The 23,863-nt window shown below is 52.7% G+C and overlaps 2 protein-coding genes across 4 annotated transcripts in view; one reads left to right on the top strand and one right to left on the bottom strand.

Annotated features, from left to right (window-relative positions):
- Positions 1 to 10,942, top strand: part of LOC111159396 (family with sequence similarity 168 member A) — a 205,521-nt gene extending 194,579 nt beyond the window's left edge. For both annotated transcript variants that reach the window (XM_022521818.1, XM_022521817.1), the window contains 4 exons: positions 3,140 to 3,282; positions 4,797 to 4,971; positions 6,449 to 6,579; positions 7,297 to 10,942. In XM_022521818.1, coding sequence (XP_022377526.1) covers positions 3,140 to 3,282; positions 4,797 to 4,971; positions 6,449 to 6,561 — 431 coding nt within the window. In that variant the 3' untranslated portion in view covers positions 6,562 to 6,579; positions 7,297 to 10,942. The remainder of the gene's footprint in view (positions 1 to 3,139; positions 3,283 to 4,796; positions 4,972 to 6,448; positions 6,580 to 7,296) is intronic.
- Positions 389 to 23,537, bottom strand: LOC111159394 (RELT, TNF receptor). Of its 2 annotated transcripts, XR_002641412.1 has the most exons (11): positions 23,474 to 23,537; positions 22,376 to 22,450; positions 22,079 to 22,245; positions 21,799 to 21,878; positions 20,840 to 21,097; positions 19,500 to 19,580; positions 19,125 to 19,206; positions 18,723 to 18,980; positions 18,087 to 18,285; positions 17,763 to 17,952; positions 389 to 413 (listed from the first exon to the last, which is right to left on the bottom strand). XR_002641412.1 is itself a non-coding variant. In XM_022521816.1 (10 exons), the coding sequence occupies exons 1-10, from the start codon at positions 23,516 to 23,518 to the stop codon at positions 17,905 to 17,907; spliced, it is 1,293 nt and encodes a 430-aa protein (XP_022377524.1). In that variant the 5' UTR covers positions 23,519 to 23,537; the 3' UTR covers positions 16,668 to 17,904. The 2 variants fall into 2 exon arrangements, 1 of the variants encoding a protein (XP_022377524.1); XM_022521816.1 differs by lacking the exon at positions 389 to 413 and having other exon boundaries at positions 16,668 to 17,952.
- Between the last annotated feature and the right edge of the window lie 326 nt (positions 23,538 to 23,863).

Below are 23,863 nucleotides of genomic sequence, written 5' to 3'. Positions count from 1 at the left end.
CAGACAAAATTATTCTTAGATGTGGAAACCAAATTCTCCTGCAGTCTCTTGGAGCTTTTTGGTTTTCCTCAGAGAGAGAAAACCTCAACACTTTGTAAGATGGTTGTCCTTGTGGCATAGAGGGTGTAGTGCAGGCTTACCCTGGGGATAAAAACTCCAGAGCATATTCTTGGGGAGCATCTTTCCTTGAGGGAAAGATGCCAGCAGAAAGATGCCAGCATCACTGGCTTGTTAACTTTAAAGTATTATGAAGTCATGGCATTTTAAACCATACAGGTTTAGAAACTTAGAATCCTGGAGTCTGTGTCCCAAGTTGGGTCGCATCACGGAAGTCATAGTTGAACCTCACGACTGTAGTCTTGCAGACCAGTCTCTTGCTTGCACATCCCCAGGACAGGAAGCTTACTATTTCTCTACACACAAAGAAAGAAAAGAGTAATAGCTCACTTTTATGAAGTGCTTTTAATGTGCCAGGCACTATCCGAAGGGCTTTGCAATTATTCATTACTGTGCTTATCAGAGTAACCCTCTGAAGTAGGTACTGTTGTGATCCCCATTTTACAGATGACGAGACTGCTGTAGTCTGTAGCTATTAGATAGCAGGGCTGGGGTTCGGACCAGGCAGTGTGGCTCCGGACTACTCACAGCCTTTACAGTGTGCTGTATAGCTTTCAGAGCAGGCATCTTAGGATTCAGGGGTGTCCTGCCCTTCTGCATAGAAGAGATTCTCTCCACCCTAGCAAGACTCCTCATACCTTATTCTTCAAATCAGGAGTCAGCAAGCTTTCCCTATAGAGGACCAAATAATAAGTATTGGAGGTTTCTCGGGCCATATGGTGTCTGTCGTGACTACCATTGTAGCAGGAAAGCAGCTATAGTTGGTAAGTAAATGAATGGGCATGGCCATGTCACAGTAAAACTTTACTTCCCAAAATAAACTGTGATTACCAAAAAAAACAAAAAAAAACCCAAAAAAACCCAACATTGTAGTTTGCATGTTTTATTTATTTACTTATTTAAGTTTACTTATTTTTAGCAATCTCTACACCCAGTGTGAGGTTCAAACCCACGACCCTGAAACAAGAGTCACATGCCTTTCCAGCCAAGCCAGCCAGGCACCCCTGTAGTTTGTGTGCTTTAAATGTTAATAGCATGAATAAAAGATTTGGTAATAAATAAATTTGGAAAAAGTCTCCTGCATATCCCTATCTTGGTGATTCATAGTTCATCCTGTCATTTAAAACTTCTCATTTAAACCTATTTATCTCTATTCTACATTGCTGCTACTCTTCACTCCAAGGTGAAGGAGCCCTCAGGTGGCTCCTTTTAGGTGTCACAAGCCTAGACTTCCTCTCTTCCCCCACAGTATCTGCTTCACCTGCTCTAACTATGTATCGTAATTAGCACCACAGTCCAGAAACTTGGAGGACCCTGTTCTGTACTTCTCTTTCTCAGCAGACTCGTACCTCCACATTTAGTTAGTTTCTAGTTCTTCACAGTGCCACCTTCTCATGCATGTATTCCACTCCATCCTCATTGCTACTTATTTCCCAAGCACATGTGACCACAAAACTAGCTTCCCATGGAACAAACTATGGATCTGAAAGGGGAAGATTAAATGACAGGATTCCAAGGAAGAGGACAGGACACTTTTTGGTGGTGCCTTTTGTAACCATCAAATAGCAGCTCTCCTTGCTGAGTACCTCATCATGGGGGCGGGGGATGCCAAGCCAGTGCTGTGGAATGAGAGATTTGTGACCCTATGGCAGCTTGCCATAGGTAGAAGAGACTCAGGATCTTTAGAAAAATGGGATTTTAGTTCAGGAAGAGATCTTCATTCTTAGCCTTCTGTTTTAACAGTCTAGGAAACAAAGACCCAGAGACTTGGCAGTAGTCACTGCAAATTGGAAGAAAGCCTAAACTGAAACCTAGATCTGTTCTCTCCCAAGAAAGCACCTCTCTTCACCCTGCCCCCAAGTCCCTTATTGCAGAATCAGTACCATGTTGCTGACAGAAGTCCTTGGTGAGCATCCCATAGGTAAAAGAGCTGAGTTGAGGCCAAGAGAAGCCCAGTGATTTGCCAGGCAGACTGAGCCAGAATGAGCTGGCACAGGGAAGAAGCTCCAGCAACACCCCTTTTGAGATCAAAAGCCAAGGTCTCCTGGCACTGGCACTTCAACTCAGAAAGTAGTAGTTCCTAAAAACACTTGCCCTTTCTGAGTAAGAGAGTTGGGGGTCACTTGATGATCATCTAGTTTCCATAGAATCACTTCATTTTGTGTTCTGAAAGTACACGGTCTTGTTCCTGAGTGTTTTATGTTTCAGGTTTTTCCTGCTAACGTAGGATCTGACTCTATTTTCCAGAAGATTCAAAGGCAGCACAGTTTTATTGAATGGCTGATTGTGAACTCCCTGGGGCTAAGTTCCAGGTTGATGTGAAGTTTTATGACCCCTGACCTTAGGTCTTGAGGCCAGAGGTAGTCCTTCCCTGAGCCGCAGGAGTGGAGGAAAAGCTGGCTCTGTAGGGTAGTTTTTTAGCATCTCAGAAGATGAGGCTCTGTGAATGGTGTCTTCTGTGGGCTTTTCACCTTAAAATTGTCAGGGAAGAAGAGGAACATGGTAGGAGAAGTCCAAAAAGAGAGAGAGATAAGGAAAAAACGAAAGAGACAGTAAGGGGGAAAGCAAGAAAACCAGAAACAGAAGACACCCTGGGCTGCTGAGGGAGGCGAGAGAAAGCAGGAAGACGGATCGCGGTAGGGAGTGAGTGGGTGGAGGCTCTCCCTTCTGTCTGTGCACACACGCCCATCTCATGGTACACAGACAGAATCCCAGACCGTCCGTGCTGCAGCGGACCCTTAAGAGATCATCTGGTTCTGGCCTCTTATTTTATAGATCATACCCCTGAGAACCAGAGAAATAAAAGATGCCAGAATCACTCATGCAGCCCTGTGCACCAGGACTGAGGGAGCTGCCTCTGGGCCCAGGGCTTTCTGGGTGGAGCCCTGTTCTCTGTCCTCATCTGTGTTTCCAGCCTGGAACCAGCCCCTCCTTGTCTGGGGAGTCGTGACTGGGACCTACTGTCTTCCAACAATGCTGTTCTGTCAACTAATTGGAAGTCTCTCTTATTGCCTTGGTACAGGATATACTGCGGGGACACCATACAAGGTCCCACCGACCCAGAGTAATACTGCTCCGCCCCCCTACTCCCCATCACCCAACCCCTATCAGACGGCCATGTATCCAATCAGAAGTGCCTACCCCCAGCAGAATCTGTATGCCCAGGTAGGTGCATCTGGAAGCCTTGGCCCACCTCAGGAGGAGGAGCCACTGCCCTAGGTGGGGTGGGGGTGGCTGAGAAAGAGAGGGAAGGCAACTTCATGGCTCTGGCCAGTTGTTACTGTGGTATCATGGAAACAATAGCCCTGTAGTCTACATACTCTCTCACCCCACCTCAGCTCCTGGAGGGGTTACACATGAAGTCATTTAGATTAACAGAGCCTAGAATGTCAGAGGAGCAAGGGCCCCTGGAGATCATCTAGCTCAATTCCTTTTTATACAAGTGGGGAAGCTGAGACCCAGAGAGGAGAATGACTTGTCCAAGGTCACATAGGAGGAGCTATTAGTTGAGTAAGGATGAGACCCAAAGTGTCTGGATTTCTCTCCCTAACCCCCACATTTACCCTTCCTTGATAAAGTCCATGATCTAAACAGGGAGGAGATAAGGGCTCAGGCTCTGTTACCAGTTCACTGTGTGATCTTGAGTAAGTTACTCTCTCTCTTTCTCTGTGCCTCCGTGTCCCCATCTGGGCTCCTTCAGCTAGAGGATGTGTGTACTCTGAGGGGATGTTATGATAGGGACTATGTGAGCTCCAGTATGCACATGGCAGTTTTCTGGGGTGACCATTCTTTGTGGGGTTTCAAGTAGTGAGGAGAACACTTTAGAAAACAGCTACGTTGTAGAGTAGAATGGGAAACTTTTGAAAGATAAGACAACAGGCCTAAGATGGATTTTTCTTGTTTATGGTAAGCTGCTTTGCACTATATTCTCAGACCTCTGGGATTATAAACCCATATTCTGTGGCCCCTGTCAGTAGTTAGTAGAGGCATTTGAGGAGCTCTGGATTAAGACGATCCAGACGCCTGTATCTACTCCCCACAAAGGTCAGTAGGACTGTGGGCTGTGGCAGCAGGAAGCAGCCATGTGATCTAGGCAGTGGGAAGTCACCTCAGACCTCTGTCTCCATCCTCAACTCTTTGCCTAGGGAAATAGTAAGAGACATCTGAGGAAATGCTTTGCATTTGTGACAGTTTCCAATAGGTGAGATGGCAGGACTCACACCAGTGTGACCGTCCCACTAGTAATGCTTCATGTGCATGCACACAGTGGTCTGGATTCACCAGCCCCATCCATATCTTTCCTCATGGGCTATAGTCCCTGCCTTTACATTTTAGGCAGCTTGCAGAAGCACACTGCTATAAGATACAGACATTTTAAAATATTAAAATCAGGGCTATTACCCCATCATATCATCATAACAGCCCTAGAAGCAAGGCAGGACAGGGTTGGAGCCTTATTTTTCATACGAGAAGCTGAGCCTGATACCGAACTGTCCACAGTCATGTAGTAAGACAGACGCAGAGTCCCACTGGGGCCCATACTTTGAGTCCCTGGGCCCATGCTCCTCTGAGCCCATCTCATAGGGTCTGGGAAGAAAGGTCTGCCCTCCTTCCTCCTCTCTCCATATCCTACCCCACGTCTCCAAAAGCCTGTATGACCTCAGCCTTTTTTCCCCCAGGGAGCCTACTACACACAGCCGGTGTATGCTGCTCAGCCCCACGTCATCCACCACACCACGGTTGTCCAGCCCAACAGCATTCCCTCTGCCATCTACCCGGCGCCTGTTGCTGCCCCCAGGACCAATGGTGTGGCCATGGGCATGGTGGCTGGCACCACCATGGCAATGTCAGCAGGTGAGGGCAGCATCTGTGTCACTGTCCCCCTTCTCCCGAAACTCATGACAGACCAGAGAACACCGTCATGGAATCAAGTATAGCATAGCATGAGAAATTGTTCTGGGAGCCCTGTCTACAGAGACGAGGAAGATTTCACTGAGAAGGACATATTGAGCTTGATCTTACAGGGGGAACAGAAGCTAACCAGAGGGATGGAAGAGGGAAAAGCAGTGGAAAGAACATGAGCACAGCGCGTTCACAGAATGGAAATGGTCCAAGGCCCTTAAAAAATAGGGGCATGAAATTGGAAGGGCAGTTGGAGCAGTCAGTAAAGCCAAAGTGGAGAGGCCCAAATTCCTTTAGGGAATAGGGGAGCTAGCAAAGGGGTTTAAGCAGGGGGGAGATGGGTTTGGTTTAAACATTCTCTGGCTGCAGGGTGGAAGCATGGTCAGACGGGAGAGGCTAGAAGTAGGTAGTTCAGTGGGGCGGCTGTAGTTCAGAGGAAGGATGGTGGTACTTGGGCTCTGGTTCCAGAAATGAGGCAATGTTATTTAGCAGGCAGGAGCTCAAGACCCTGTCCTGTAATTGATTATAAGGCACGGAGTGCCCCTTCTCCATTTCTGGCTTACTCCAGCAATCACACCAGAGCCCTATCCATCTGGAATCTTGTGGATTGGGTAGAAACACCCCGGGAATAGCAGGGAAGTCTCTGGATGCGCTGACATTCAGAAGAAGAGCATGAGATGTCAAGAGGGCCATGAATAACCTTTAGAGACCCAGTTTTTTGGGTTTTTTTTTTTTTTTTAGGTTTTTATTTATTTGACACAGAGATAGAGTACAAGCAGCGAGAGGAAGAAGCAGGCTCTCTGCTGAGCTGTAAGCCCAATACGGGGCTCGATCCCAGGACCCTGGGATCATGACCTGAGCCAAAGGCAGCAGCTTAACCAGCTGAGCCATCCAGGTGCCTTGAGACTCAGCTTTTAAAGAATCACTTAAGGGAAGAGAGTACAAGGGGTCTAATGGATGGGAGGTGAGAGCTGGGATTTTATTCTGCCCCTAATGTAAGGGGTTGTTGAGGCCTCTTTCCCCAGATCAGGTCAGTAAGCTATTATCTGCTTGGTGCCAGCCTTGCTCTGGTCCTGTGGACCAGTTATTGACAGATAAGAGCCCCCGCCTTTAGCAACAGCAGGGCTAGGGGTAAATATAACCATATAAACCAACAGTTTCCACTCGGTAGAATAGGAGGAGCATACAAAGAAGAGTAAAAGGAAGCCACTGAAGACGGATGATTGACTCTGTCCTGGAGCATCAGCAAAACTTACCCTAAGGAGATGAAACCTGGCAAGGTGGGAGGGGTGGGCAGCAGTTCATAAGCAGGTCGGGAGGTGGGGGCCCAGGTTGGGGAGCAGCTATACGAAAGGCCATGGCTTCATCCTCTTCATCCCAGTGCCCTGGGATGGCCTCATTGGGTTTACTCTTCTCTTTGGATACTCAGGTACCCTGCTGACCGCACCCCAGCACACCGCGATTGGGGCACACCCTGTCTCCATGCCAACATACAGGGCCCAAGGGACCCCCGCGTACAGCTATGTGCCCCCGCACTGGTAAAGCCTGCAGCCCATCCAAGTGAGTGGGGTCCGGGCTGGGAGAGGTAGGAGGATGACCAAATACCAGGATTGCCCCTAGCAAAGCCCCTGGCCTGGTCTACAGCACAGGTGTCTGCAGGGGCCAGTGACAGTCACCAGCTGCTTTCCTGTTCCATGTTCAGTAATACCACTGTCAAGGACAGCTGTGACTTTGCATATATTCTAGATACTTTATATATGTTATGTCATAATCCTTATTATGGTAGCTCTGTGAATGAGGATTATTAGCTCTATTTTACAGATAAATACATAGTTCAACACACCTAAACTAGTAGGACTCTAGTCCTCTAGTACTAAGTTCCACGCTCTTACCTACAGTCTTCAGACTTCCTTTAACTCTGAGCCTCATTCTTCAGATGAAGTCTTGGCTTAATCAGAGAGAGACTTTGGGCCACTGCCCCTCACCCACCAGCTTCCTTCCAGACCGCACCCCACCCCCACCCTCACCACAGCTCCCAAGGCAGAGCCAGTGAACCTCAGGGCTCCAAGGGATGTCACTGTTAAATTCTCTGCCCTCTCTCCTGATCTCCCCTGCCCTCCACCTCCTCCAGGAGCTCTTGGCACTGGACGGGAAGCAAGCAGCTCCACCAGGAAGGCACAGAGGGCTCCTTGTAGGGCACAGGATGGGATCCAGCAGCTTCCTGAAGTGGCCTCAGGAATATCATTGTCACTAATGGCTCTCCCCTTCCTTCCTCAGATCTGGAGTCACACATTGTATGCAACTACTCAAGTCTTACACAGGTGCTGGAGCAGTCCCCTAGCAGCACCACCTCTATTTGCAAGAAGAGACAACGGAAGTGCAAGGGTCACTTTATGCATCTTTAACGGTTTTGGTTTTATTTTTGGTTTTTGTAAAAGCTGCTTTTTCTAATCTCCTGCCTCTCCCCACTGTCCCCTTCTTAGCCGCTACCCTTCCAGCTCTATCCCTTTCTCTTGACCAGGCACATCCTCTTTGCTCTTCTCTCCTTCCCCAAGCATCTGGTCCCTGGGGACCCCAGTCTAGTGGCAGGCAGAGAGTGGGGTTTATTGCAATGGTTCAGCTGAAGGTGTGATTTCCTTTGACGAGCATAACACATGTGGCCCTCGGGTCCAGGGTAGAAACTCAGAGCTGTTGAGCAAGTTACACCTCTGGGGGATCATTTATTTTTCCTAAGCAAGATTATTTGAGGACATGGCCATGTCCTAACGCAAAGGAAAGTCTTCTGAGAACCATCGCAACAGACCAAGAACAGAACCACCTGATTAGGTAGGAGTGTTCATAGCAGCTTAATACCCCAGGTGAGAACCTGGGAAAACCAGATTCTTTCTTTGGGAGAACTTGGGGGAGGGTGGAGGGGGGCACTGTGGGAGGGAAAGAAGGAAGAGAGGTGCTTGCCTGCTGGCTTTGGTTTGTAAGGTCTCGGGCCAAATTGTCTGGGCCTGGACCCTCTGATTTGCACAGTGTTGTTAACCGACCTGGCACTTCCTCAAAAGGTAATTTTGACCTCAGACCTGCCAAGCAGCTGCAGGGTGATGGTATCTCAGCCTCCCAAAGCCTTGAAGGCCAGGTGCCCTGTAATCCAGACCTTGGCCCCTGAGCCCGCGTGGACCCACTCTGATAAGATGCTTCCTCCTGATTAGAGTGGGAACCTGTGGCACTTCTCTCCCTACCCTCTGCCCTTCCCGGTACCAGGGCTCACCAGTCTGTCCATAGGGCTCTTGGTTACCTTGTGCCATTCACGGCCAAAGTGAAGGAACCACATTCCAGGTGGGTGCTGGCAGCTCTGAAGGTCAGGATAGTGAAGGAAAAGCAATAGCAATAAACATTTCATAGACTCATGGAACTGAAGGGACCTTAGCAATCATCTCATCCATTCCCCTGTTTGATGAGGAAGCTGAGGCCCAGAGAAGACGGAAGGACTTCCCTAGATCTTGCAGTAAATTAGCATTAAATGCAGCCTTCCTACCTAGGGGCATGTTACCCACAAAAATTTACCTAGGGATGGATTAGCTTGGTTTTGTAAAAATTAAGTCAGCAGCACCCACACCTGGTGAACTCTGGAACAGTCTCTGGGCTTTGGTTTCTGCTCTTTTCCTCCATGGATTCCAAAGGAGGGGGTTGAAGACTGGGCAGAGGTCACATGGGGGCAGATGGCAGGAACAGAAATTGCAAATGAGGAAATAGCATTCGGAAATTCTGGGAAGACATCTGGAACTTTCATTCTATACCGGACTCCAGTCCTAGGAGCAAGTGGGCTGGCTGAAAAGGAGAATCTATGCTTTTAGGACAGTAGCCCCTCATCCTGAGAAGAGAGGAGGACAAGGATGAGACCCAGGAAACAGGGGCTCTCATGGGAGAAGAGGAACTTCTGAGTCAGGAATCATGGCTAGTCTCAGCCTGGAGCCCACTGTCCCAGAACTATCCCCTGCACCCGGCTTCTGGCTGGGCCAGCAGCCCCTTTGGGGATGGAGGGATGCAGGAACATTTTATTGTACAAAATGGGATCATTGATAGCATTTGGGACTTCTAAATAACCCTTTTCATTTTAAATTCATGCATACTTGGACATACTCCTACCTGTACCTCCCATGTCTCCCTTAAAGGAGGAAAAAATTCAGGAAACTTGAGCCAGAAGGACCTCAGAGGCTGTCTGGCCATTCCCAGGAGGGCAGAGCCCATCAGCATCCAACTGAGAGCCAGGAGTTGGGGGACCTACCTTCTTGGCCTTCCAGGAAACTGCAGGACCAGTAAGGAGAAACCTAGCTATTCAAAATGGTCTGTTCTAGGGTGCTGATGGGGTTTCATTTTAAAACAAGAGTTTTCCAGTGTTAATCCATTTTTTGCAAATACCTCCTCCTACTCTCTGGTTTTGTAAGGGTGGGTGAAGGTTGTTCTAGATTATGTCATATGTGTTTGGAAAATGCCAAAATACTACTAATGATAATAATAGGAAACCTCTGCATTTGTCAGGTGCACCATAGATTTCAGAGTGCTTCCCAGCATTTATTTTGCTGGCCCTGAGAAAGAGGCGGAGTCGGAGTTCTTGCACCCATTGAACAAATGAGGAAACTGATTCTAGAAGGAAAGGGAACTTGCCAGTGTGAGCAGAATGCTAGTGTCTTAATAGGCTTCTCTGAACCCTGCTGCCTCTAGGTGAGCTGGCTAGAACCACAGAGAGGAGGTAAAAAGGAGACGTAGGAATGACCTAATTACTTTTGTTCTTTCTATACCAGTAAGTAAAAACTAACATCTAGTACCTCACAGTTCACAAAGCAATTTCACATCCATTCATCTGGCTTAACCCTGTGAAATAGAGTATTCCTCCCATTTGATCCATGGGGACACGGAGACTTGGGAAAGCAAAGAGACTTGCTTATCAGTGGCACAGCCACCCAAATCCCAGTTTGTCCACTTTCCCTCCAGTCAGATTCCACACACAGGCTTGTGGACTGAAGCGTCTGTGCTCTGCACCCCCTCTTTGCCCTAGTATGTAATTCCAGATCAAAGACCGGCCCCGAGGCAAAAAGGTGCAGAAAGGCCGTGGTCTGGAAGATCCCAAGTCCAGCACCCCTTTCTCAGTATCTGTAGTAGAGCCCCAGTTCTGCTGGCCTCCCCTGCTTGCTTTGACGGAGATCCACAAGCCTAGCCAAGCTTAGGGAGTCATCGCAAAGGGAGTAAGTCCAGGAGAGCAGGGGCAATAGTGTGCCTCGGGCAGGAGGAACATTCCTGGTAGGATCATAAGCATCTGCTGGGCAGCATCCAAAACTACTGGATGGCCCAATGGCAAAGCTGGACAGAAGGTCAGCTGGAAGGGCTGGGTCACTGTAGGAAGGCCAGTAAGCCAGAGAGGACAAGAGGTATGCCCACAGGACATAGCTACAAAGGTGGCAGCGGCATGCAAACGCCTCTCCGCTGTCTCCCCCACCCCAGCACCACAAGCTTGTTGGCTGGGGTTAGGGGCGCTGGTGGTTCCAGTCAGTAGACTGTCCTCTTGGTTTTCCCGGCTTCTCCCTGACTCCCTCTCCTCATCAGCCTAGGGCCCAGGAATCTGGAGTCTGGAGTGCCCCCAAGTGGTCAGAACATAACATTGTTGCCACTTTCTGAAAAAATGTAATGTTTTCTTCAGACAGGACAGTTGCTACAGCTCTTCTCTCTTGGCAGTGACTCTAAAGTGTATATCCCCTTAGCTAAATATTGAACAAGGCCAAGTTCAATACCCATGGGTTCACCTATCCATGATTTTTTTTTTTTAATGTACAAAGTACTTTGACATGATTGCCAAATCCTCACTTTACACATGGGAAAAACTAAGTCTCAGAAGGCTTAGGAGACTTGGGGCACCTGGTTGGCTCAGTCGGTAGAGCATGGGACTCTTGATCTCAGGGTCAGGAGTTAAAGCCCCACGTTGGGCCTAGAGCTTACTTAGGGGGAAAAAAAAAAAAAAGTCTTAAGAGATTTGACAAAAGTCATACAGTTAAGAGAAGGAGCCCAAATTTGACCCTTCAAATTCTCTGCTCTTTCAGCTGGCATCTGTCACCTGCTGGGTCTCGGTGGCAGGCAATGAAGCAGGGTTGAGCTGTCTACCCCAAACAGAGGAAGACTCCCTAGAGATCTGGGGAGCTCAGTCCTCCCAGCTGAGATTTTTATGATGGGCAGGCCTTGAGGACCCGGGCAGCACCAGGAGGATGAAAATTGGCAACAAAAGGCCTAACTTGAACAAAACACTTTGGGGTCATAATGCCTTGGACTGAAGCCACATTCAAGGGTAGCTTCAGGTATCTGTCCATTGAAAGACCCATGGCCCTGGGAAGCCTGTACACCCATGCTTTCTGACCCTGGAAAGCCTGCCCACTGTCCGCATGCAGTGAGTTGGCACTCCCCGGGGACCTGGTATAGCCCTGAATGGCCAAAAGCACATTGGACTTCAATTCCTGGGCTTGCTTTTCCCCACAGATAAGAACCAGGACCAAAGAGTTCTTACTCTATCTTAGCTCTTACCCCTGGCCATCCAAATTGTTCCAAGTTTGAGATTTACTACTCCCAGAGAGTGGGGGGGGGGTCCTTTGTTCTGAGTGGCATTCAGAAATGAATCACATGGAACATAAAAGTAGGGCAGGCCCCTTGGTCACCAAGCCTGGGGCCCTGCATATCAGAATCCTTAGCTCTGCTCCATGGGTCTTAATCTTTGTGTGGTCTTAGTTATAGCACTCTGGCTGGATTAATCACTTAGAGGTCACCGTTGCGGCTGAGTGAAGATACATGGAAGCTCTGCTTTTCCATCCTGTATTCTACCATGTCCCTACAGAGAATGTGGTCCCATCTGCTTGCCAAGCTTCAGAGAGGGGCAGGTCAGGCAGTGGAGCGGGCAGGTAGGAGACCATCTCCGTGCAGGTGCACAGCCCCAGGGGAATCCAGGCCCCTCCCAAAAGCAAGATCACAGCAGAGGAAACCCAGCCAGGCTAACCATCGATTCCGTACCTGAGCGTCTTGAGATCAGGCTCCCATGGGCATGCCAGGCAGACTGTGGTCCTTCACCTGTGTTCCTGTCTCCTAGAAAACTTGTTTCTGAAGTTACATATTACATGGTTCCAGGGCCCAGCCTTCAAAATTCCTGCCTGGCAGGCCAGCTTCAACATTCCGTAGCCAAATTTGCCTGAGCCAGACTTGGGCCCCGTTCCCTCAGTTTTTCCAATGGTTATTTTATATCTTGCATGCTGTTGAGTCCAGTCCAGTGGCCAAGGGAGGAACACAGGGGTTGGGACTGGCCGCCACAAAGCCAGAAAGGGAAACGAGAACCTTTGTTTTCCGAGGCTGCATCCATAGTCCCTGGGCATTCGTGTTGTGGTGGTGAGGCCCTGTACCCATCCCAGCTCCTGGTGAAGTGGGTACTCTCTTTCCTGAAGAGAACAGTTAGAACAGCTTTGCAGATAAGTACCAGCCCTTAGGAGTCAAATGTGTAAAACTTTGGGCCTGACCCCAGCAAGACCAGCATCTTGAGGTTCTAGCCTTCCTCCTCATGCCTGTGAGTCAGGGAAAGGGAATGCCCACAGACCACCTTCTCGGGTCAGCCAGATCACATGGCTCTGTGGGGGACTCCAGCTCCTCCTCCTCACCCAAGGGGAGGTAAGGCCAGGCCTCTAGCAACTTGGAAGTTGTCTATAATGACCTTTAAAGGCCCAAGGGTCTGTCCCCATCTCCTGACTATTTCATCCCTATTTCATATCACATGACAGAGAAGCCTGTTCTCATGGCATGTTAACATCCCTGTAAGAGCATTGTATATGATTTTGTATTTTTTAATTCATTTTAATCTACAGGTTGGAATCTAATTTTTAAATTTTATTGGAACTCACATTTTAAAAAAGAAAAACATTTAAAATAATAATAATAAACCTTTGACCGGTGTCTTCCAAGTAGTTTGATCAAAGAACAAAACACAGCCTGGAGTGTAAAGATTGGAAAGCCCCATGGCCTTGCCTTGTGTGTATGAAGTGTAAATCTGGTTTTGTTTTGTTGTTTTGGATTCTTTTGGGTTTTTGTTTCATTTTGTTTTGAAGATCAGATAGTGATCACTCTGAAAGATTGAAGCCAAGAATTTGTAACTATGGTATTTACTGTAAGCTGTAGAACATTCAATAACTATTAAAAAAAAAAAAAAGTTTCCAAAAAAAAAAAAAAAAAAAAAAAAGTCCAGGGTGACCAGACTGGTGGTTTTTGGGGCACGGAGACACAGCTCACCTCTTAGGCTAGTGAATCCCCTGGGTTTCTTCCCAAGCTCATTCTGAACTTGTTTTCACCAGTCAGATAACACCTGTGGTGCATCTCCCCACAGGCTTTGCAGGCCTTCCCTGGGATTCAGCTGAGGGGCCTGGGAAGTAGCCATCAGCACCTGGACTAAGGTGGGTGATACGGGAGCTGGGAGGGTAGGTTGTGAATGATGAGGGCTGCCATCTGCTGAGGGCCTCCCATGGGGCCAGCACTGTGCTTTATGTTTAGTAACTCTCCTAATCCTCACAGCCCAGTGGGAGGTGAGCCTGTCGAGAGGGGGCAGCCAAGGAGAGTAAGTACTTTGGCCCAGGTCACAGAACTTGGTGCTCAAGGTTCAGAGTTGGAGCTCACACTTGGTCTGGCTCCACAGCCCAGGCACTGAGTCCCACATTCTGCCCACCCTGGAGGTGGCAGTGTCTGTGTTTACTTAAACACAGGTAAATTTGTCAGGTGGGAAACCAAGGGAAGTGCTTACAAGTTTACAGTCACAGAACGACTGTCAGGGGAGGTCAGGTGGTCTCCATCCAAATAGTCACATGCTGTCAGTTTCTATCCTGCATCTCTTCCTCCTCTCCCCTCTGGGCAAAGGCACTGCTCTAGCCCAGGCCCATGCTTCTCTTCCTGGTCATTGTGGCCACCATTCCCTCCCAGGGCCTGACCCAGACCATCCACGCTCTACCAGCCTCTAAATGTTCAACCTCCTCAACTGGAAACCCTTCAAGGCTGACTGACCTGGCCCACACCGGAGCTGTAATTACAGTTCAGGACTCCTAAGCACCCCAGCCCTTTCTGGCACCCCGTGCCCTGTGCCTCCTCACCTGACAGGGAACTCATTCTTCTCCCTTGTGCAGTGGAAGGCTCTGTCACATGTGGGAGCCAAAGGCATCTTTGGCCACAGACTTTGTCGGGTTGTATCAACAGTTTCGCTAGGGTGGGAAAGGGATTTTCTCCAGGGACTCAGCTCCAGGTCATGGTGGTAGGACTGAGGGCCAGGAGCAGGCAGGGAGATGGAGATCTGGGCCCTCATCCTCATTTGTCTGGTCCTTGGCATGATGGGTGGAGTTAGGAGAAGTCAAACTCAGAATTCCCCTCAGCCCAGTGCCCCAGCTTGTCCTCCAGCTCCCAGGGCTGCCAAGATTCAGAGGGGGCACGCCTAGGAGGGGACAAGCCAGGAAAACTTCCAGCTGACAGTGCGGGCCCTGAAGGCCAAGGACATTGGCTATACCTCTACCTGATCCCTCAGCAACTCATCCCATCCTTTTGGGAGCTGGCCACATGGGACAGGTGAAGAAATTTAAGCCAGAGTTCTAGTTTCACCTTCCAGCAAACAGACAATGAGGGGCTGGTGCTGGAGGGGAACTGTTCTTATTACCCCAGAGCCGAGCACCATGGTGGGGGTCTCTCTTACCTGGCCTGGGAAGCCCAGACCCAGCCTCAGTTTCTACAGCAACATGGCCTTTGGAGTCCACAATCCAACCTTTCCCCTGGGAAAGGAGGCCAGAGAGTCGAGAGAGTAGGAGGGCCCAGTTCCTACCCCATCCACCCAGGCACTGGCTCTTGCTGTCTCATCATCTTGGTGTGTCATCCAAGTGCTGGGTGAAGTGGGGTTGGTTGGCTGAGGAGACAGCTGCATCTCAGGGTTTGGTTTCTCAAACTTGGCTAACAGTTAACAAATAGGAACACCAAGTGGAGCCTGGCAGCCCAAGGGAATATTTCCTTAAAAGTGCTAGTCCCCTCCAATAGACATCTGTTCTAGACTTTGGCAACCTTTGGTAATCCAGAAAATTCCTCCTGATGTGCAGCCTGCCTCCTTTCCTCTTCTCCCCTAGAGCAGGTAAATCTTGGTCTCCTAGGCACTAAGAGGTGCCCTCCCTTTCCTGAACACCTCAGAAGCCTGAGAGAAAAGACCGTGCCCTGGAGAGTCAAAAGGCAAGGAGACAGCAAATCTCAAGGCCCATCTGTCTAGCTTCTCCAGGCAGGAGTTTTCTGTGCTGCTGCTGGGGCAGGCCCCTGCCCGTGGCTTCCACACAGGAGAAAGGCCTCTGCCCACAAAGATGGTGACCTCACCCTGGCGTCCTGCCATGGCCCCAGCCTTGGGAAGCCTGGCAGGGTTGGGCAGGAGTCTGGGAGTGGGGGCAGTGGCAGCTGTGGCCTCAGGGGACAGCAGCACCTCAGGCTAATTCTGGCTACAACGGGAGCAGCAAGAACAAGAGAGTGAGCTGGCCCTCCTGTAGCCCCAGCCTGACAGCCACTCTCCCCCATCTGCAGCAGGATGACTCCCACGGGCTGTCCCTTTCCATACCTCCCCCAGCTCCCTCAAACATTAGTAGCTGGTTCTTCAGCCTCTCTTTGGGACTCTCCCATTAGCATTTAAATGTGCTCCTTCTGTCTTTAAAAAATATACCAAATACCCAGAGAACCCAGAATTAACTAAAAACCTCTCCCTGGTGCCTAGGTCTCCACCTGCTTTACCTGGCACGGTCTGGCTTCTGCAGGGAGCTCAATCCACTCAGACCTGGTCCTGCTCTCACCATGTCCCCATGTCCATTAACCAGGGGCTGACCATTGGTGGCCCTTGGCCTTGTGACCCACCTTGCCCCTCACTCTCCTTTCCTCCCTTGCAGGATACTTCTCCCTTGGTCTCCTTCCCACCTCTTGCTAGTGCCCCTGGAACAGCCGAAGGGTCTGTCCTGAGCCCTCTCCCAGTCCAGTCCTGGTACATTCCCTGCATTTCCCTTTCCTAAATGCCTTGGTATCCCTGGCCTAAGGGCTTCTAGGAGCACGTGGAGCTGCCTTCTGTTGCTTACCCTCACTCTGGTCTCCACACCTGTCACCTTTGACTTCCAGCTTCTCCATTTCATCATAGTGTCCTTGGGCCTCTGCACATTATTACCCTCTCTGGGGACCATGCTCCCCCTCCCCACATTATCCAGCTCCCGCCATGTCTGTCTTACCCATCCATCCTCCAGGCTCCTTATCCTCTAGAGCTATGCTGTCCAAGACAGGAGCCACTAGCCACATGTGGTTAGTTCATATTAAGATGTGCTTTAACTATAAAACACCAGATTTCAAAGCAAAAAATGGCTCATTCATAATTTTTATGCTGACTTTATATTGAAGTGAAAATATTTTAGCTGTACTAGCTGAAATACATTATTGATACTTTTTAAATATGTAGCTATTAGGAAATTTTAAATTACATGATATGGACTGTATTTCCACTGGACAGCAGTGCTTCTAGGGGCTTCAGTGAGAACCAGTGAGGTGAGGGGCCTCCCCACTTCCCCTGCTGTCCCATGCCCACCCACCAGAGCCAGCCCTGCAAGGGGTGGGGGGTGGCCTGTCACCCACGCCATACCTGACACAGCAGTATTTGGTGAACAGACGGATGACCTGGGAAGAGGCACAGGGAAAGAAGCTCCTCATGACACCACTTTCCCACCTTTTATTATCCAATAAATGGATGGGAATGTAGACAAGGACAGGACAACAGCAAATTTTCAATAAATAAGAGAAATGGGGATGGCAGTGGGGCCCATGCCTGCACGGCCCCATATAAATAACCAGGTCACTGGGCTACAGTGGACATGGAGCCGGGCCGGGCAGTCGCCTGTACTGCCCAGCTGGGGGATAGACACCAACACCACAGAGACACAGAAACGACTTGAGGCCAGAGGGACCTCTCCAGCCCCGCACACACCCCCCTCCCTGAAACACTCCTGAGATCTTGGGGTGACTATGCAGGCTGGCACCCTGTATCACAGCCTTGCCCAGGTCAAGACTGTGGTTCCAATTTCAATAAAAACAGCGGGGAGGGGGGCAGATACATGCATGAAGCCCCTTCTGTAGGCAGAGCCAGGGATGGGCAGCCCCATGGGGGCCTGAAGGCACAGGCCCTGGAAGCTGCAAAAATGGGGCCACAGATAAAGCTACTAATGGAAGGGGTGGCAAGGAGTCAAGCTCTCCCCGCACACAACCCAGGTCAGAACCTGCAAGGAACCGGAGAAGCCCTGGGTCCCAAGACACCTCTCTCTCCCCACTTCATGGTCAGAAGAACTATAACCAGGTGATGGCCAGGGACTTGCCCACAGTTAGAACCAGGGAGCTCAAGTCTCCAGCCCACAGCTTTTTGTTGCCTTTTCCCTATGTGAGGCCTGCCGGAAGAGGAGGGAGAGGTCCTCGCTAAGGCCCTGGATGGAGGCGGGGCAGTAGATTACCAAGGTATGGGGCCAAGGGTGCCAGGCCGAGGGCCCCTCCCCACAGCCAAGGCTGGCCACCTGGTGGTACAGAGGGTCCTGCAAGGTCCTAGGTTCTGGCCGGGGCAAGGCACAGGGGCAGGGGAGGGGCCCTCAACCTGCTCCTGCACACAGCACCCGCCTGCTGGCCTGCCTCTGCACGGGGGTGGACACTCCCACCTCCAGGCCTTGGCCTTTGCTGTTCTGTCTGCTGGACCGTTGCTTCTTGATCCTCACAGGCCCAGTTGCAGCTCTACCTCCTCTGGGAAGCCTCCAGAACCTCCCAGGGCAGGGCTGCTGTGTCTTCAGCTGAGGCAGGCCATCAGATAACCAGAGTGCTCTCACTTAGCCGGACCACATAGCGGTTTTCCTGGGAGACAGAAGTCAGGATTCAGAACTGAGTCGGGGCTTCTGGGCTCCAGGAAACCGGCCCCTACCCAGAGCTCCCATCTGCAAATCCAGGTTGGGCCAGGTGCCAACATACTTGCCCCCTCAGGCCCTCACCTCAGCCTTGTTCTCTGCCGGGGGCTTCAGCCACTTCGTATGGCTTCCACCACTTCCCAGCAGTGCCCGCTGCTCAGTGGGGAGGCCAGGTTGTGGGGAATCAGGGAGGTCACTCCCTGAGGGCCCAGCCTCCGTGATAGTCTTCACCTCAGGGGCTGCTGAACTTGACCGTTGCTCTGGAATTCGGGCCACTCGGAACCTGCGAGGAGTAGTGGTATAATGACACCCCCCCCCCCTTTAAAGAGGGAACCTTAGGTATAGAAAGGGCAGCACCTGCTAGGGTCCCACACCAAGTTCATGGATCGGAGCCTGAGCTCTTCCTGTATCCTCCCACCCACAGATGAGCCCCCAACTGCCCCCAACCCTAGGTTCTAGATAAACAGTCCTTTGGCCTGAGGGCCCCAAGGTGTGATGGAGGCCAGGACCCTGCCCTGGGGCCCAAGGGCTCGAGTGAGACACAGCAGAGCTGGGAAGACCTGACTTCTCCCTGACCACCCCACACCCCTTCTGCTCAGAAGCATATTGAGGCCAGAGGGGGAGCATCACTGAACAGGATGTTCAGGGCTCAGGGCCTCATCTCCCCAACCTTGAGTATAACGTCTCTCCCTGACCCTCCTGCGTCAGTGCCCATCTCACCTGCCCACAGACAAGATGGTGATCTCGCCCTGGCGTCCTGCCTTGGCCCCTGCCTTTGGAGCCCTTGCAGGGTTGGGCAGGAGTCTGGGAGTGGGGGTAGTGGCAGCTGCGGCCTCAGGGGACAGCAGCACCTCAGGCCACTTCTTCTGGCTGCACCGGGAGCAGCAGGGGCCAGAGAGTGAGGCCAAGCCCTGCACGGTGTGGAGGTGGTGGCGATGCGGGCAGATGTGTGGCAAGCTGGGGGGGCCTAGTGGCAGCCTGCAAAAGGCACAAGTGGGAGCGGTCACTAGGGCAGGCCCATGCCAGGGGTCGCCAACAGGGTAACGTGAACACATCCGAGTGGTGAATCCCCCCCCAGAAGCAAGCCGACCAAGTGTGGGCGTGGGGCCCCTGCCCACTCACCTGGGCACAGGCCCGTGGCCGGTCTGTACCAGCTGTTTGCTGTGGTACTCCTTCAGCAGCTCCTCCAGGGCCGCCGCATTCTCTGTGGGCAGCGGCAGTCAGAACCCAGCTCCCTGTGCCCTCCATGCCCCCCCAGCCCCCGTCCCAGCTAGGGTCTAGCACCTCCCCCTCCAGCCCTCATCAGGCAAGAACAATAAGAAAAGGGGCAGCACCCTCAGCCACACTGGTCAGGGAGCACCAGGCTGACCCCAGGTGTCCCGGTGGGAGGGGCAGAGCAGGTGGGGGTGGGGGGATGCTCTGACCCCTATGGCTGCTTCAGGCTCTGGGAGACTGTCTTCTCCAGGGCTTGGCAACAGGGCCAGACCTTCCCCTCACCTTTCTTCTCTGTGATCAGGCGTACCAGGACCCCGATGGTGTCCTCGTTGGCATCTTCAGCCCTGTAGGCGGGGTTGATCCCTGCAGAAAAAAGCGCAACTGTGATCCTGGGGAAGGGCGGGGGGCTCATTGGGGTGGGCCTCTGGGCTGGACGGCTACACCAAGATGTGGCAGCAGAGGGCACCCCAGGCCTCCCTACGAGTTGTGCTGCGCATGGGTGTTTCTGCACTGCTTGCCCTTCCGGCCTCGGCTCTGGAGCCTCCTCATCATGGCTCCCTATGGAGTGAGGGTGGGGGAGCAGTCTTTTCTGGGGCCTGCTGTCTCCCCTCCACAGCTTCAGGGAGCTTTGGGCTACCTTTCTGCCCAGACCCCCGGATAGCTCTCTGGCAAATTCTGCTGGTCCGGGCTTATCACACTTCCCTGCACACCACCGTGTCCACATAACTAAATGGGGGCCATGAGGGCCCAAACCTCAAGAGCATGAGAATGAGCCACGTGACCAATCCTAGGCCAGCAGCCAACAGCTCCTAGAACTTGCACTCAGGCAAGAGCCAGCAGTTAAAGGGAGACCTAGGCTAGGAAAACAAGTGCAGTCCTGGGCAAAATAGCCTGAGCTGCCATCTTCCTGCCCCCTCTAGACTGCCGTGGCAGGAGGTGGGAAGGGCTCTGGCCAACCCCAGGCAGCCTGGGGCACAGGCCCAGGAAGCACCATTTCAATCTTGACTTGGCCACAAGGCTCTTTGGGATATGTATGTGCACTGGGGACCCTTGCCCTACTGGCCTTCAGGCGATTGGAGGGGGTGGTGGTGGGAAGGGGCCTGGGGCCCTGGGGTGGGACTGGGAGGAAGGCATCTTTCCCTCTGGTTCCAGGACTCCTAACTCAAACCACAGCCTGGAGCTGAAACCTGAGCCCTCTTGTTGGGGGGTGGGGGGCAGCGTGCTGCTGCCAAGGACAACTGCCCTGCCAATGCTGAGGTCAGAGGTCAGCTTGAGTTCCCAGAAGGTGGACCAACCCTTGAACTGCAGCCCCCAAGGAGTCCAGACCCCTACAGCTGGGCAGGACCTCACCCAGGGTGAGAATCCCACTGAAGCCATTTCACCTCTGCTCTGCTCCTGTCGCCACCTCAGGCCACTTCACCTCTCCTTCCACTGCAACACTCTGCAGAGTCACCTCTCAAGCCCACATGCTGCACCTCCAGGAAGCCCTCCTGGCTAGCTCTCTGCAGGCCCCTCCCTGTCAGACCACCCAGGCCAAGGGATTCCCTTGAGAAGCCCCCCAGCTGGGCTGGGCTCCTCCGTGCCCTCTGGCCTCCCCACCCAGACCCCAGGCCAGGCCTCACCGCTGCCTCCACCTCCAGGGCTGGGCCCAACCTCCTTGTGGGCGGTGCAGTGGTAGCCCTTCCGCTTGAGCAGGTTACACACCAGGATGCCCAGCAGCCCCATGAGGCAGAAGACAGGCACGATGGCAATAACCGCATACTGGGCAGCCGTCTCCTCAGGGCCACCTGCCCGGGTGCTGTTCCCAGGCTGCCGCGTGTCCCCAGCGTTGGTGGCCCCTGCTGCTACCTCCACGCCACGTCGGGCCCGCCGTCCCCTCTCTGAGCGCCAGAGGATGGAGGCATGGAGAAAAGAGGGAGGCAGAGAGGCCCAGGGCCTGAGTTAAAGTTGGGGGGGTGGTGGTATGGAGGGGGCACTACGATGTCCAGAGCTGCCTACCACCCACTCTCCACCATGCTAGGGAAGCATAGGCCAACTCCCCCTACCACATGTTTTTGGCCATCTTATCAATCAGCCTGAGCAAGACCTCCTCAGACCTCAGGACAGCCAGACCCTGAGCCCTGTGGTCCATCCCCCTCATTCTGGGGTGAACAGACAGCACGTGACAGTGCACACAGACCCCGGCTCCCGCCTCTCCCTGACTGCGTCCATGAGATAGTTGCCTCAGAAAGCTCCTGATGACAGGTGAGAGGTGTGTGTGCTCACACTCATGTGCACGTGTCTGAGGGGATGAGGACAGGAGACAGGAAGGACATTAACCCCTCAGCAGCCCCCTCCCCCCGAGCTGTGGCTGCCACCTGCTAGATGGTCTCTACCACTCGGAAACAGAGTGAGCAGACACACTGCCAGTGGGACAACTGATCCCATCCTGCTGGACACACTCTGGCCGTATACCCTTCCCTGGGCTCAGGGTTGAGGGCCCCACTGTCCCGGATGGACACCGTGGGGACCCCGGGCTCAAGCTCACTGGGTCCCCTCCTGTGCACACTCTCACCAATCCTAGCCCCCATCTGTCACTCACCAGAGCAGCCACGAGTACCCAGAGGCATCCAGGAGCATGGCTGACAGGGGACATGGGGGACCCCCAAAGTGGCAACCCACCTGCACGGAGAGAACACATCATTGAGGCCCAAAAACTATCCTTAAGAGAGGTTCCTGCCAGGCACACTCACTAGTCCTGGCCCATCCCATTTCACAGATGGGAAGACTGAGGCCTGCTCCGAGTGGGTGAGGCTGGGACCCCAGGACCCAAAGTCCTGGTCAGGTAGCCATGAACCCTCGAGCCCCACCCCGTGGCTCACCCAGGCTGGCAGTCTCCACATAGAGTGTCTTGAGTTGCTGTGCCTGCCTGGGCCTCCAGCCTCCCTCGAGGACTGCAGCGCGAGTGGGGCTGGCACGGGCCAGGGCCCCACAAAGCAGAGAAAGTGCCAGGGGGACAGGATCTGCATAATGTGCCCTGCCCCGGGTCCTGTGGGAGAGAAAGGGTGAGAACAAAGCCAGGAGCCAGGCCTCAGGTTCCTGGGAAGCCAGGTCTGGAGAACCTGTGCCTGGTCCTCAAAGTCTTCCCAGGACAGGTCAGGTGGGCAGGGCAAACTCACCAGGTGGGGCTCCTTCCCAGGTGGGCACTGCCAAGAGGTCGTTGATACTGGAGTGGTCAGAGGCCAAGGGAGCAGCTGGAAGAATGGCAGGGAGGACACACTGAGTGAGCAGAAAGTGCCAGGATGTGGCATCTCTGGGGCCATCTGTCCACCACCCACTTCCTAATGCCCCAGGAGTGGGGACCATGACCACTCGGGGCCAGCTCTGAGGTTTCAGGGACACTCTCCAACCTCCATCCATCAGGCTGCACATAAAACCTGCCTGTCCCACACCTGCTAGGTCACCTTGGCCTAGGTAGAGAGAAAACCGTATCTGCTTCTGGAAAGTGCAGGGAAACCCCAGACAGAGCCAGGTCAGGATCTCAAGCCCTCAGGTCCCTGAGTCACACCCATTCCACCTAGCCAGGGCGATAAAGAGGAAGGGCTTCTGAATTCCCCTCTCAAGTACCACCCCCCTTCCTGCAGCTGTGGCCCCAGCACCACAGCTGGCCATGTTGGTAACCAGCCCTGTCCATCACCCGTGGGGCCGGGTCTGCGGCTGGTGCTTCCTATTCTGGGCCCTCAAGAGAGTCTTTGGGACCACATTCTCTGTGACCGCTCCACACAAAGCGACCCAGTTCACACTCCTGCACCCCACACTGGGCGGGCTACATCCCAAGGAAGGAACCTCAATTTGCATCTCCCAGCACATTCCACTGAGGGCTCCCTCTGCTCCCCATTCCAAGCATGAACACTTGCCCTGAATCCCTCCTGCTGTGGGGAGATCCTCCCTGAAACCCTGTCTTCCAATTTGGCCCCCGATTGGGATAACAGGCACAGAGTGCAGGCAACTGCCCTGAAGGACAGAGGGACTATCACGCAGGAGGCTCTGGAGTCCTCCTTGGGCCCCAGATCTGACTCCCAGCACCTGCTGAGTGCTGGGAGGCCTCCTGCACCAAGAGCTGCATAGGTCAGGACAGGTTTCCTAGGGTCAGACTGCAATTCTACAAAGGAAGAGCTGTGTAGCCAACCCTAGCACAGCTCCTGGCATGGGGTCCCTGAGCACGCACGGACAGCTGGGGTACAGGGCTTCGTAGCAACATCGCATCTCCAACTCACCACAAGAAGGCAGGACAGGGGCCAATGTGGCGGGCTTGGCTTCATCCTCAGGCCCTGGGAGTCGCCAGCCTGGGAAAGAAGGTGAGGTTCAGCAGGAGGAGGGAATAGGCAGGCAGCCGCCAGCCGCTGTCTCTCCTCCTGGCACTGCTTCCATGACAGGACTAGATGGGAATTTGCAAGGTGTTGTGGAGCAGGCAATGCTGGGGGAGTTCAGCCTAGAATCACTACACTCTCTTTGCCCCCACAAACCTGAGTAGAGGTGGGGGTGCGCTGGCTGGGGTTAGCCTCCCAGGGCAGCAGAGTAGGGACAGAGGGCTCCGCCAGGTTTGGGGGGCTTCCCGGAGGAGGAAGGGCTTCCCTCCCTTTCCATAAATAGCCAGGTGCACTGGG

Source organism: Enhydra lutris, unplaced genomic scaffold (assembly GCF_002288905.1).
Source record: "Enhydra lutris kenyoni isolate GAN:26980312 unplaced genomic scaffold, ASM228890v2 scaffoldscaffold68, whole genome shotgun sequence".
NCBI classification, from domain to species: Eukaryota; Metazoa; Chordata; class Mammalia; order Carnivora; family Mustelidae; genus Enhydra; species Enhydra lutris.
Note: the sequence above shows the minus strand (reverse complement) of the source record. Positions and strands in the feature narration are given on the sequence as shown.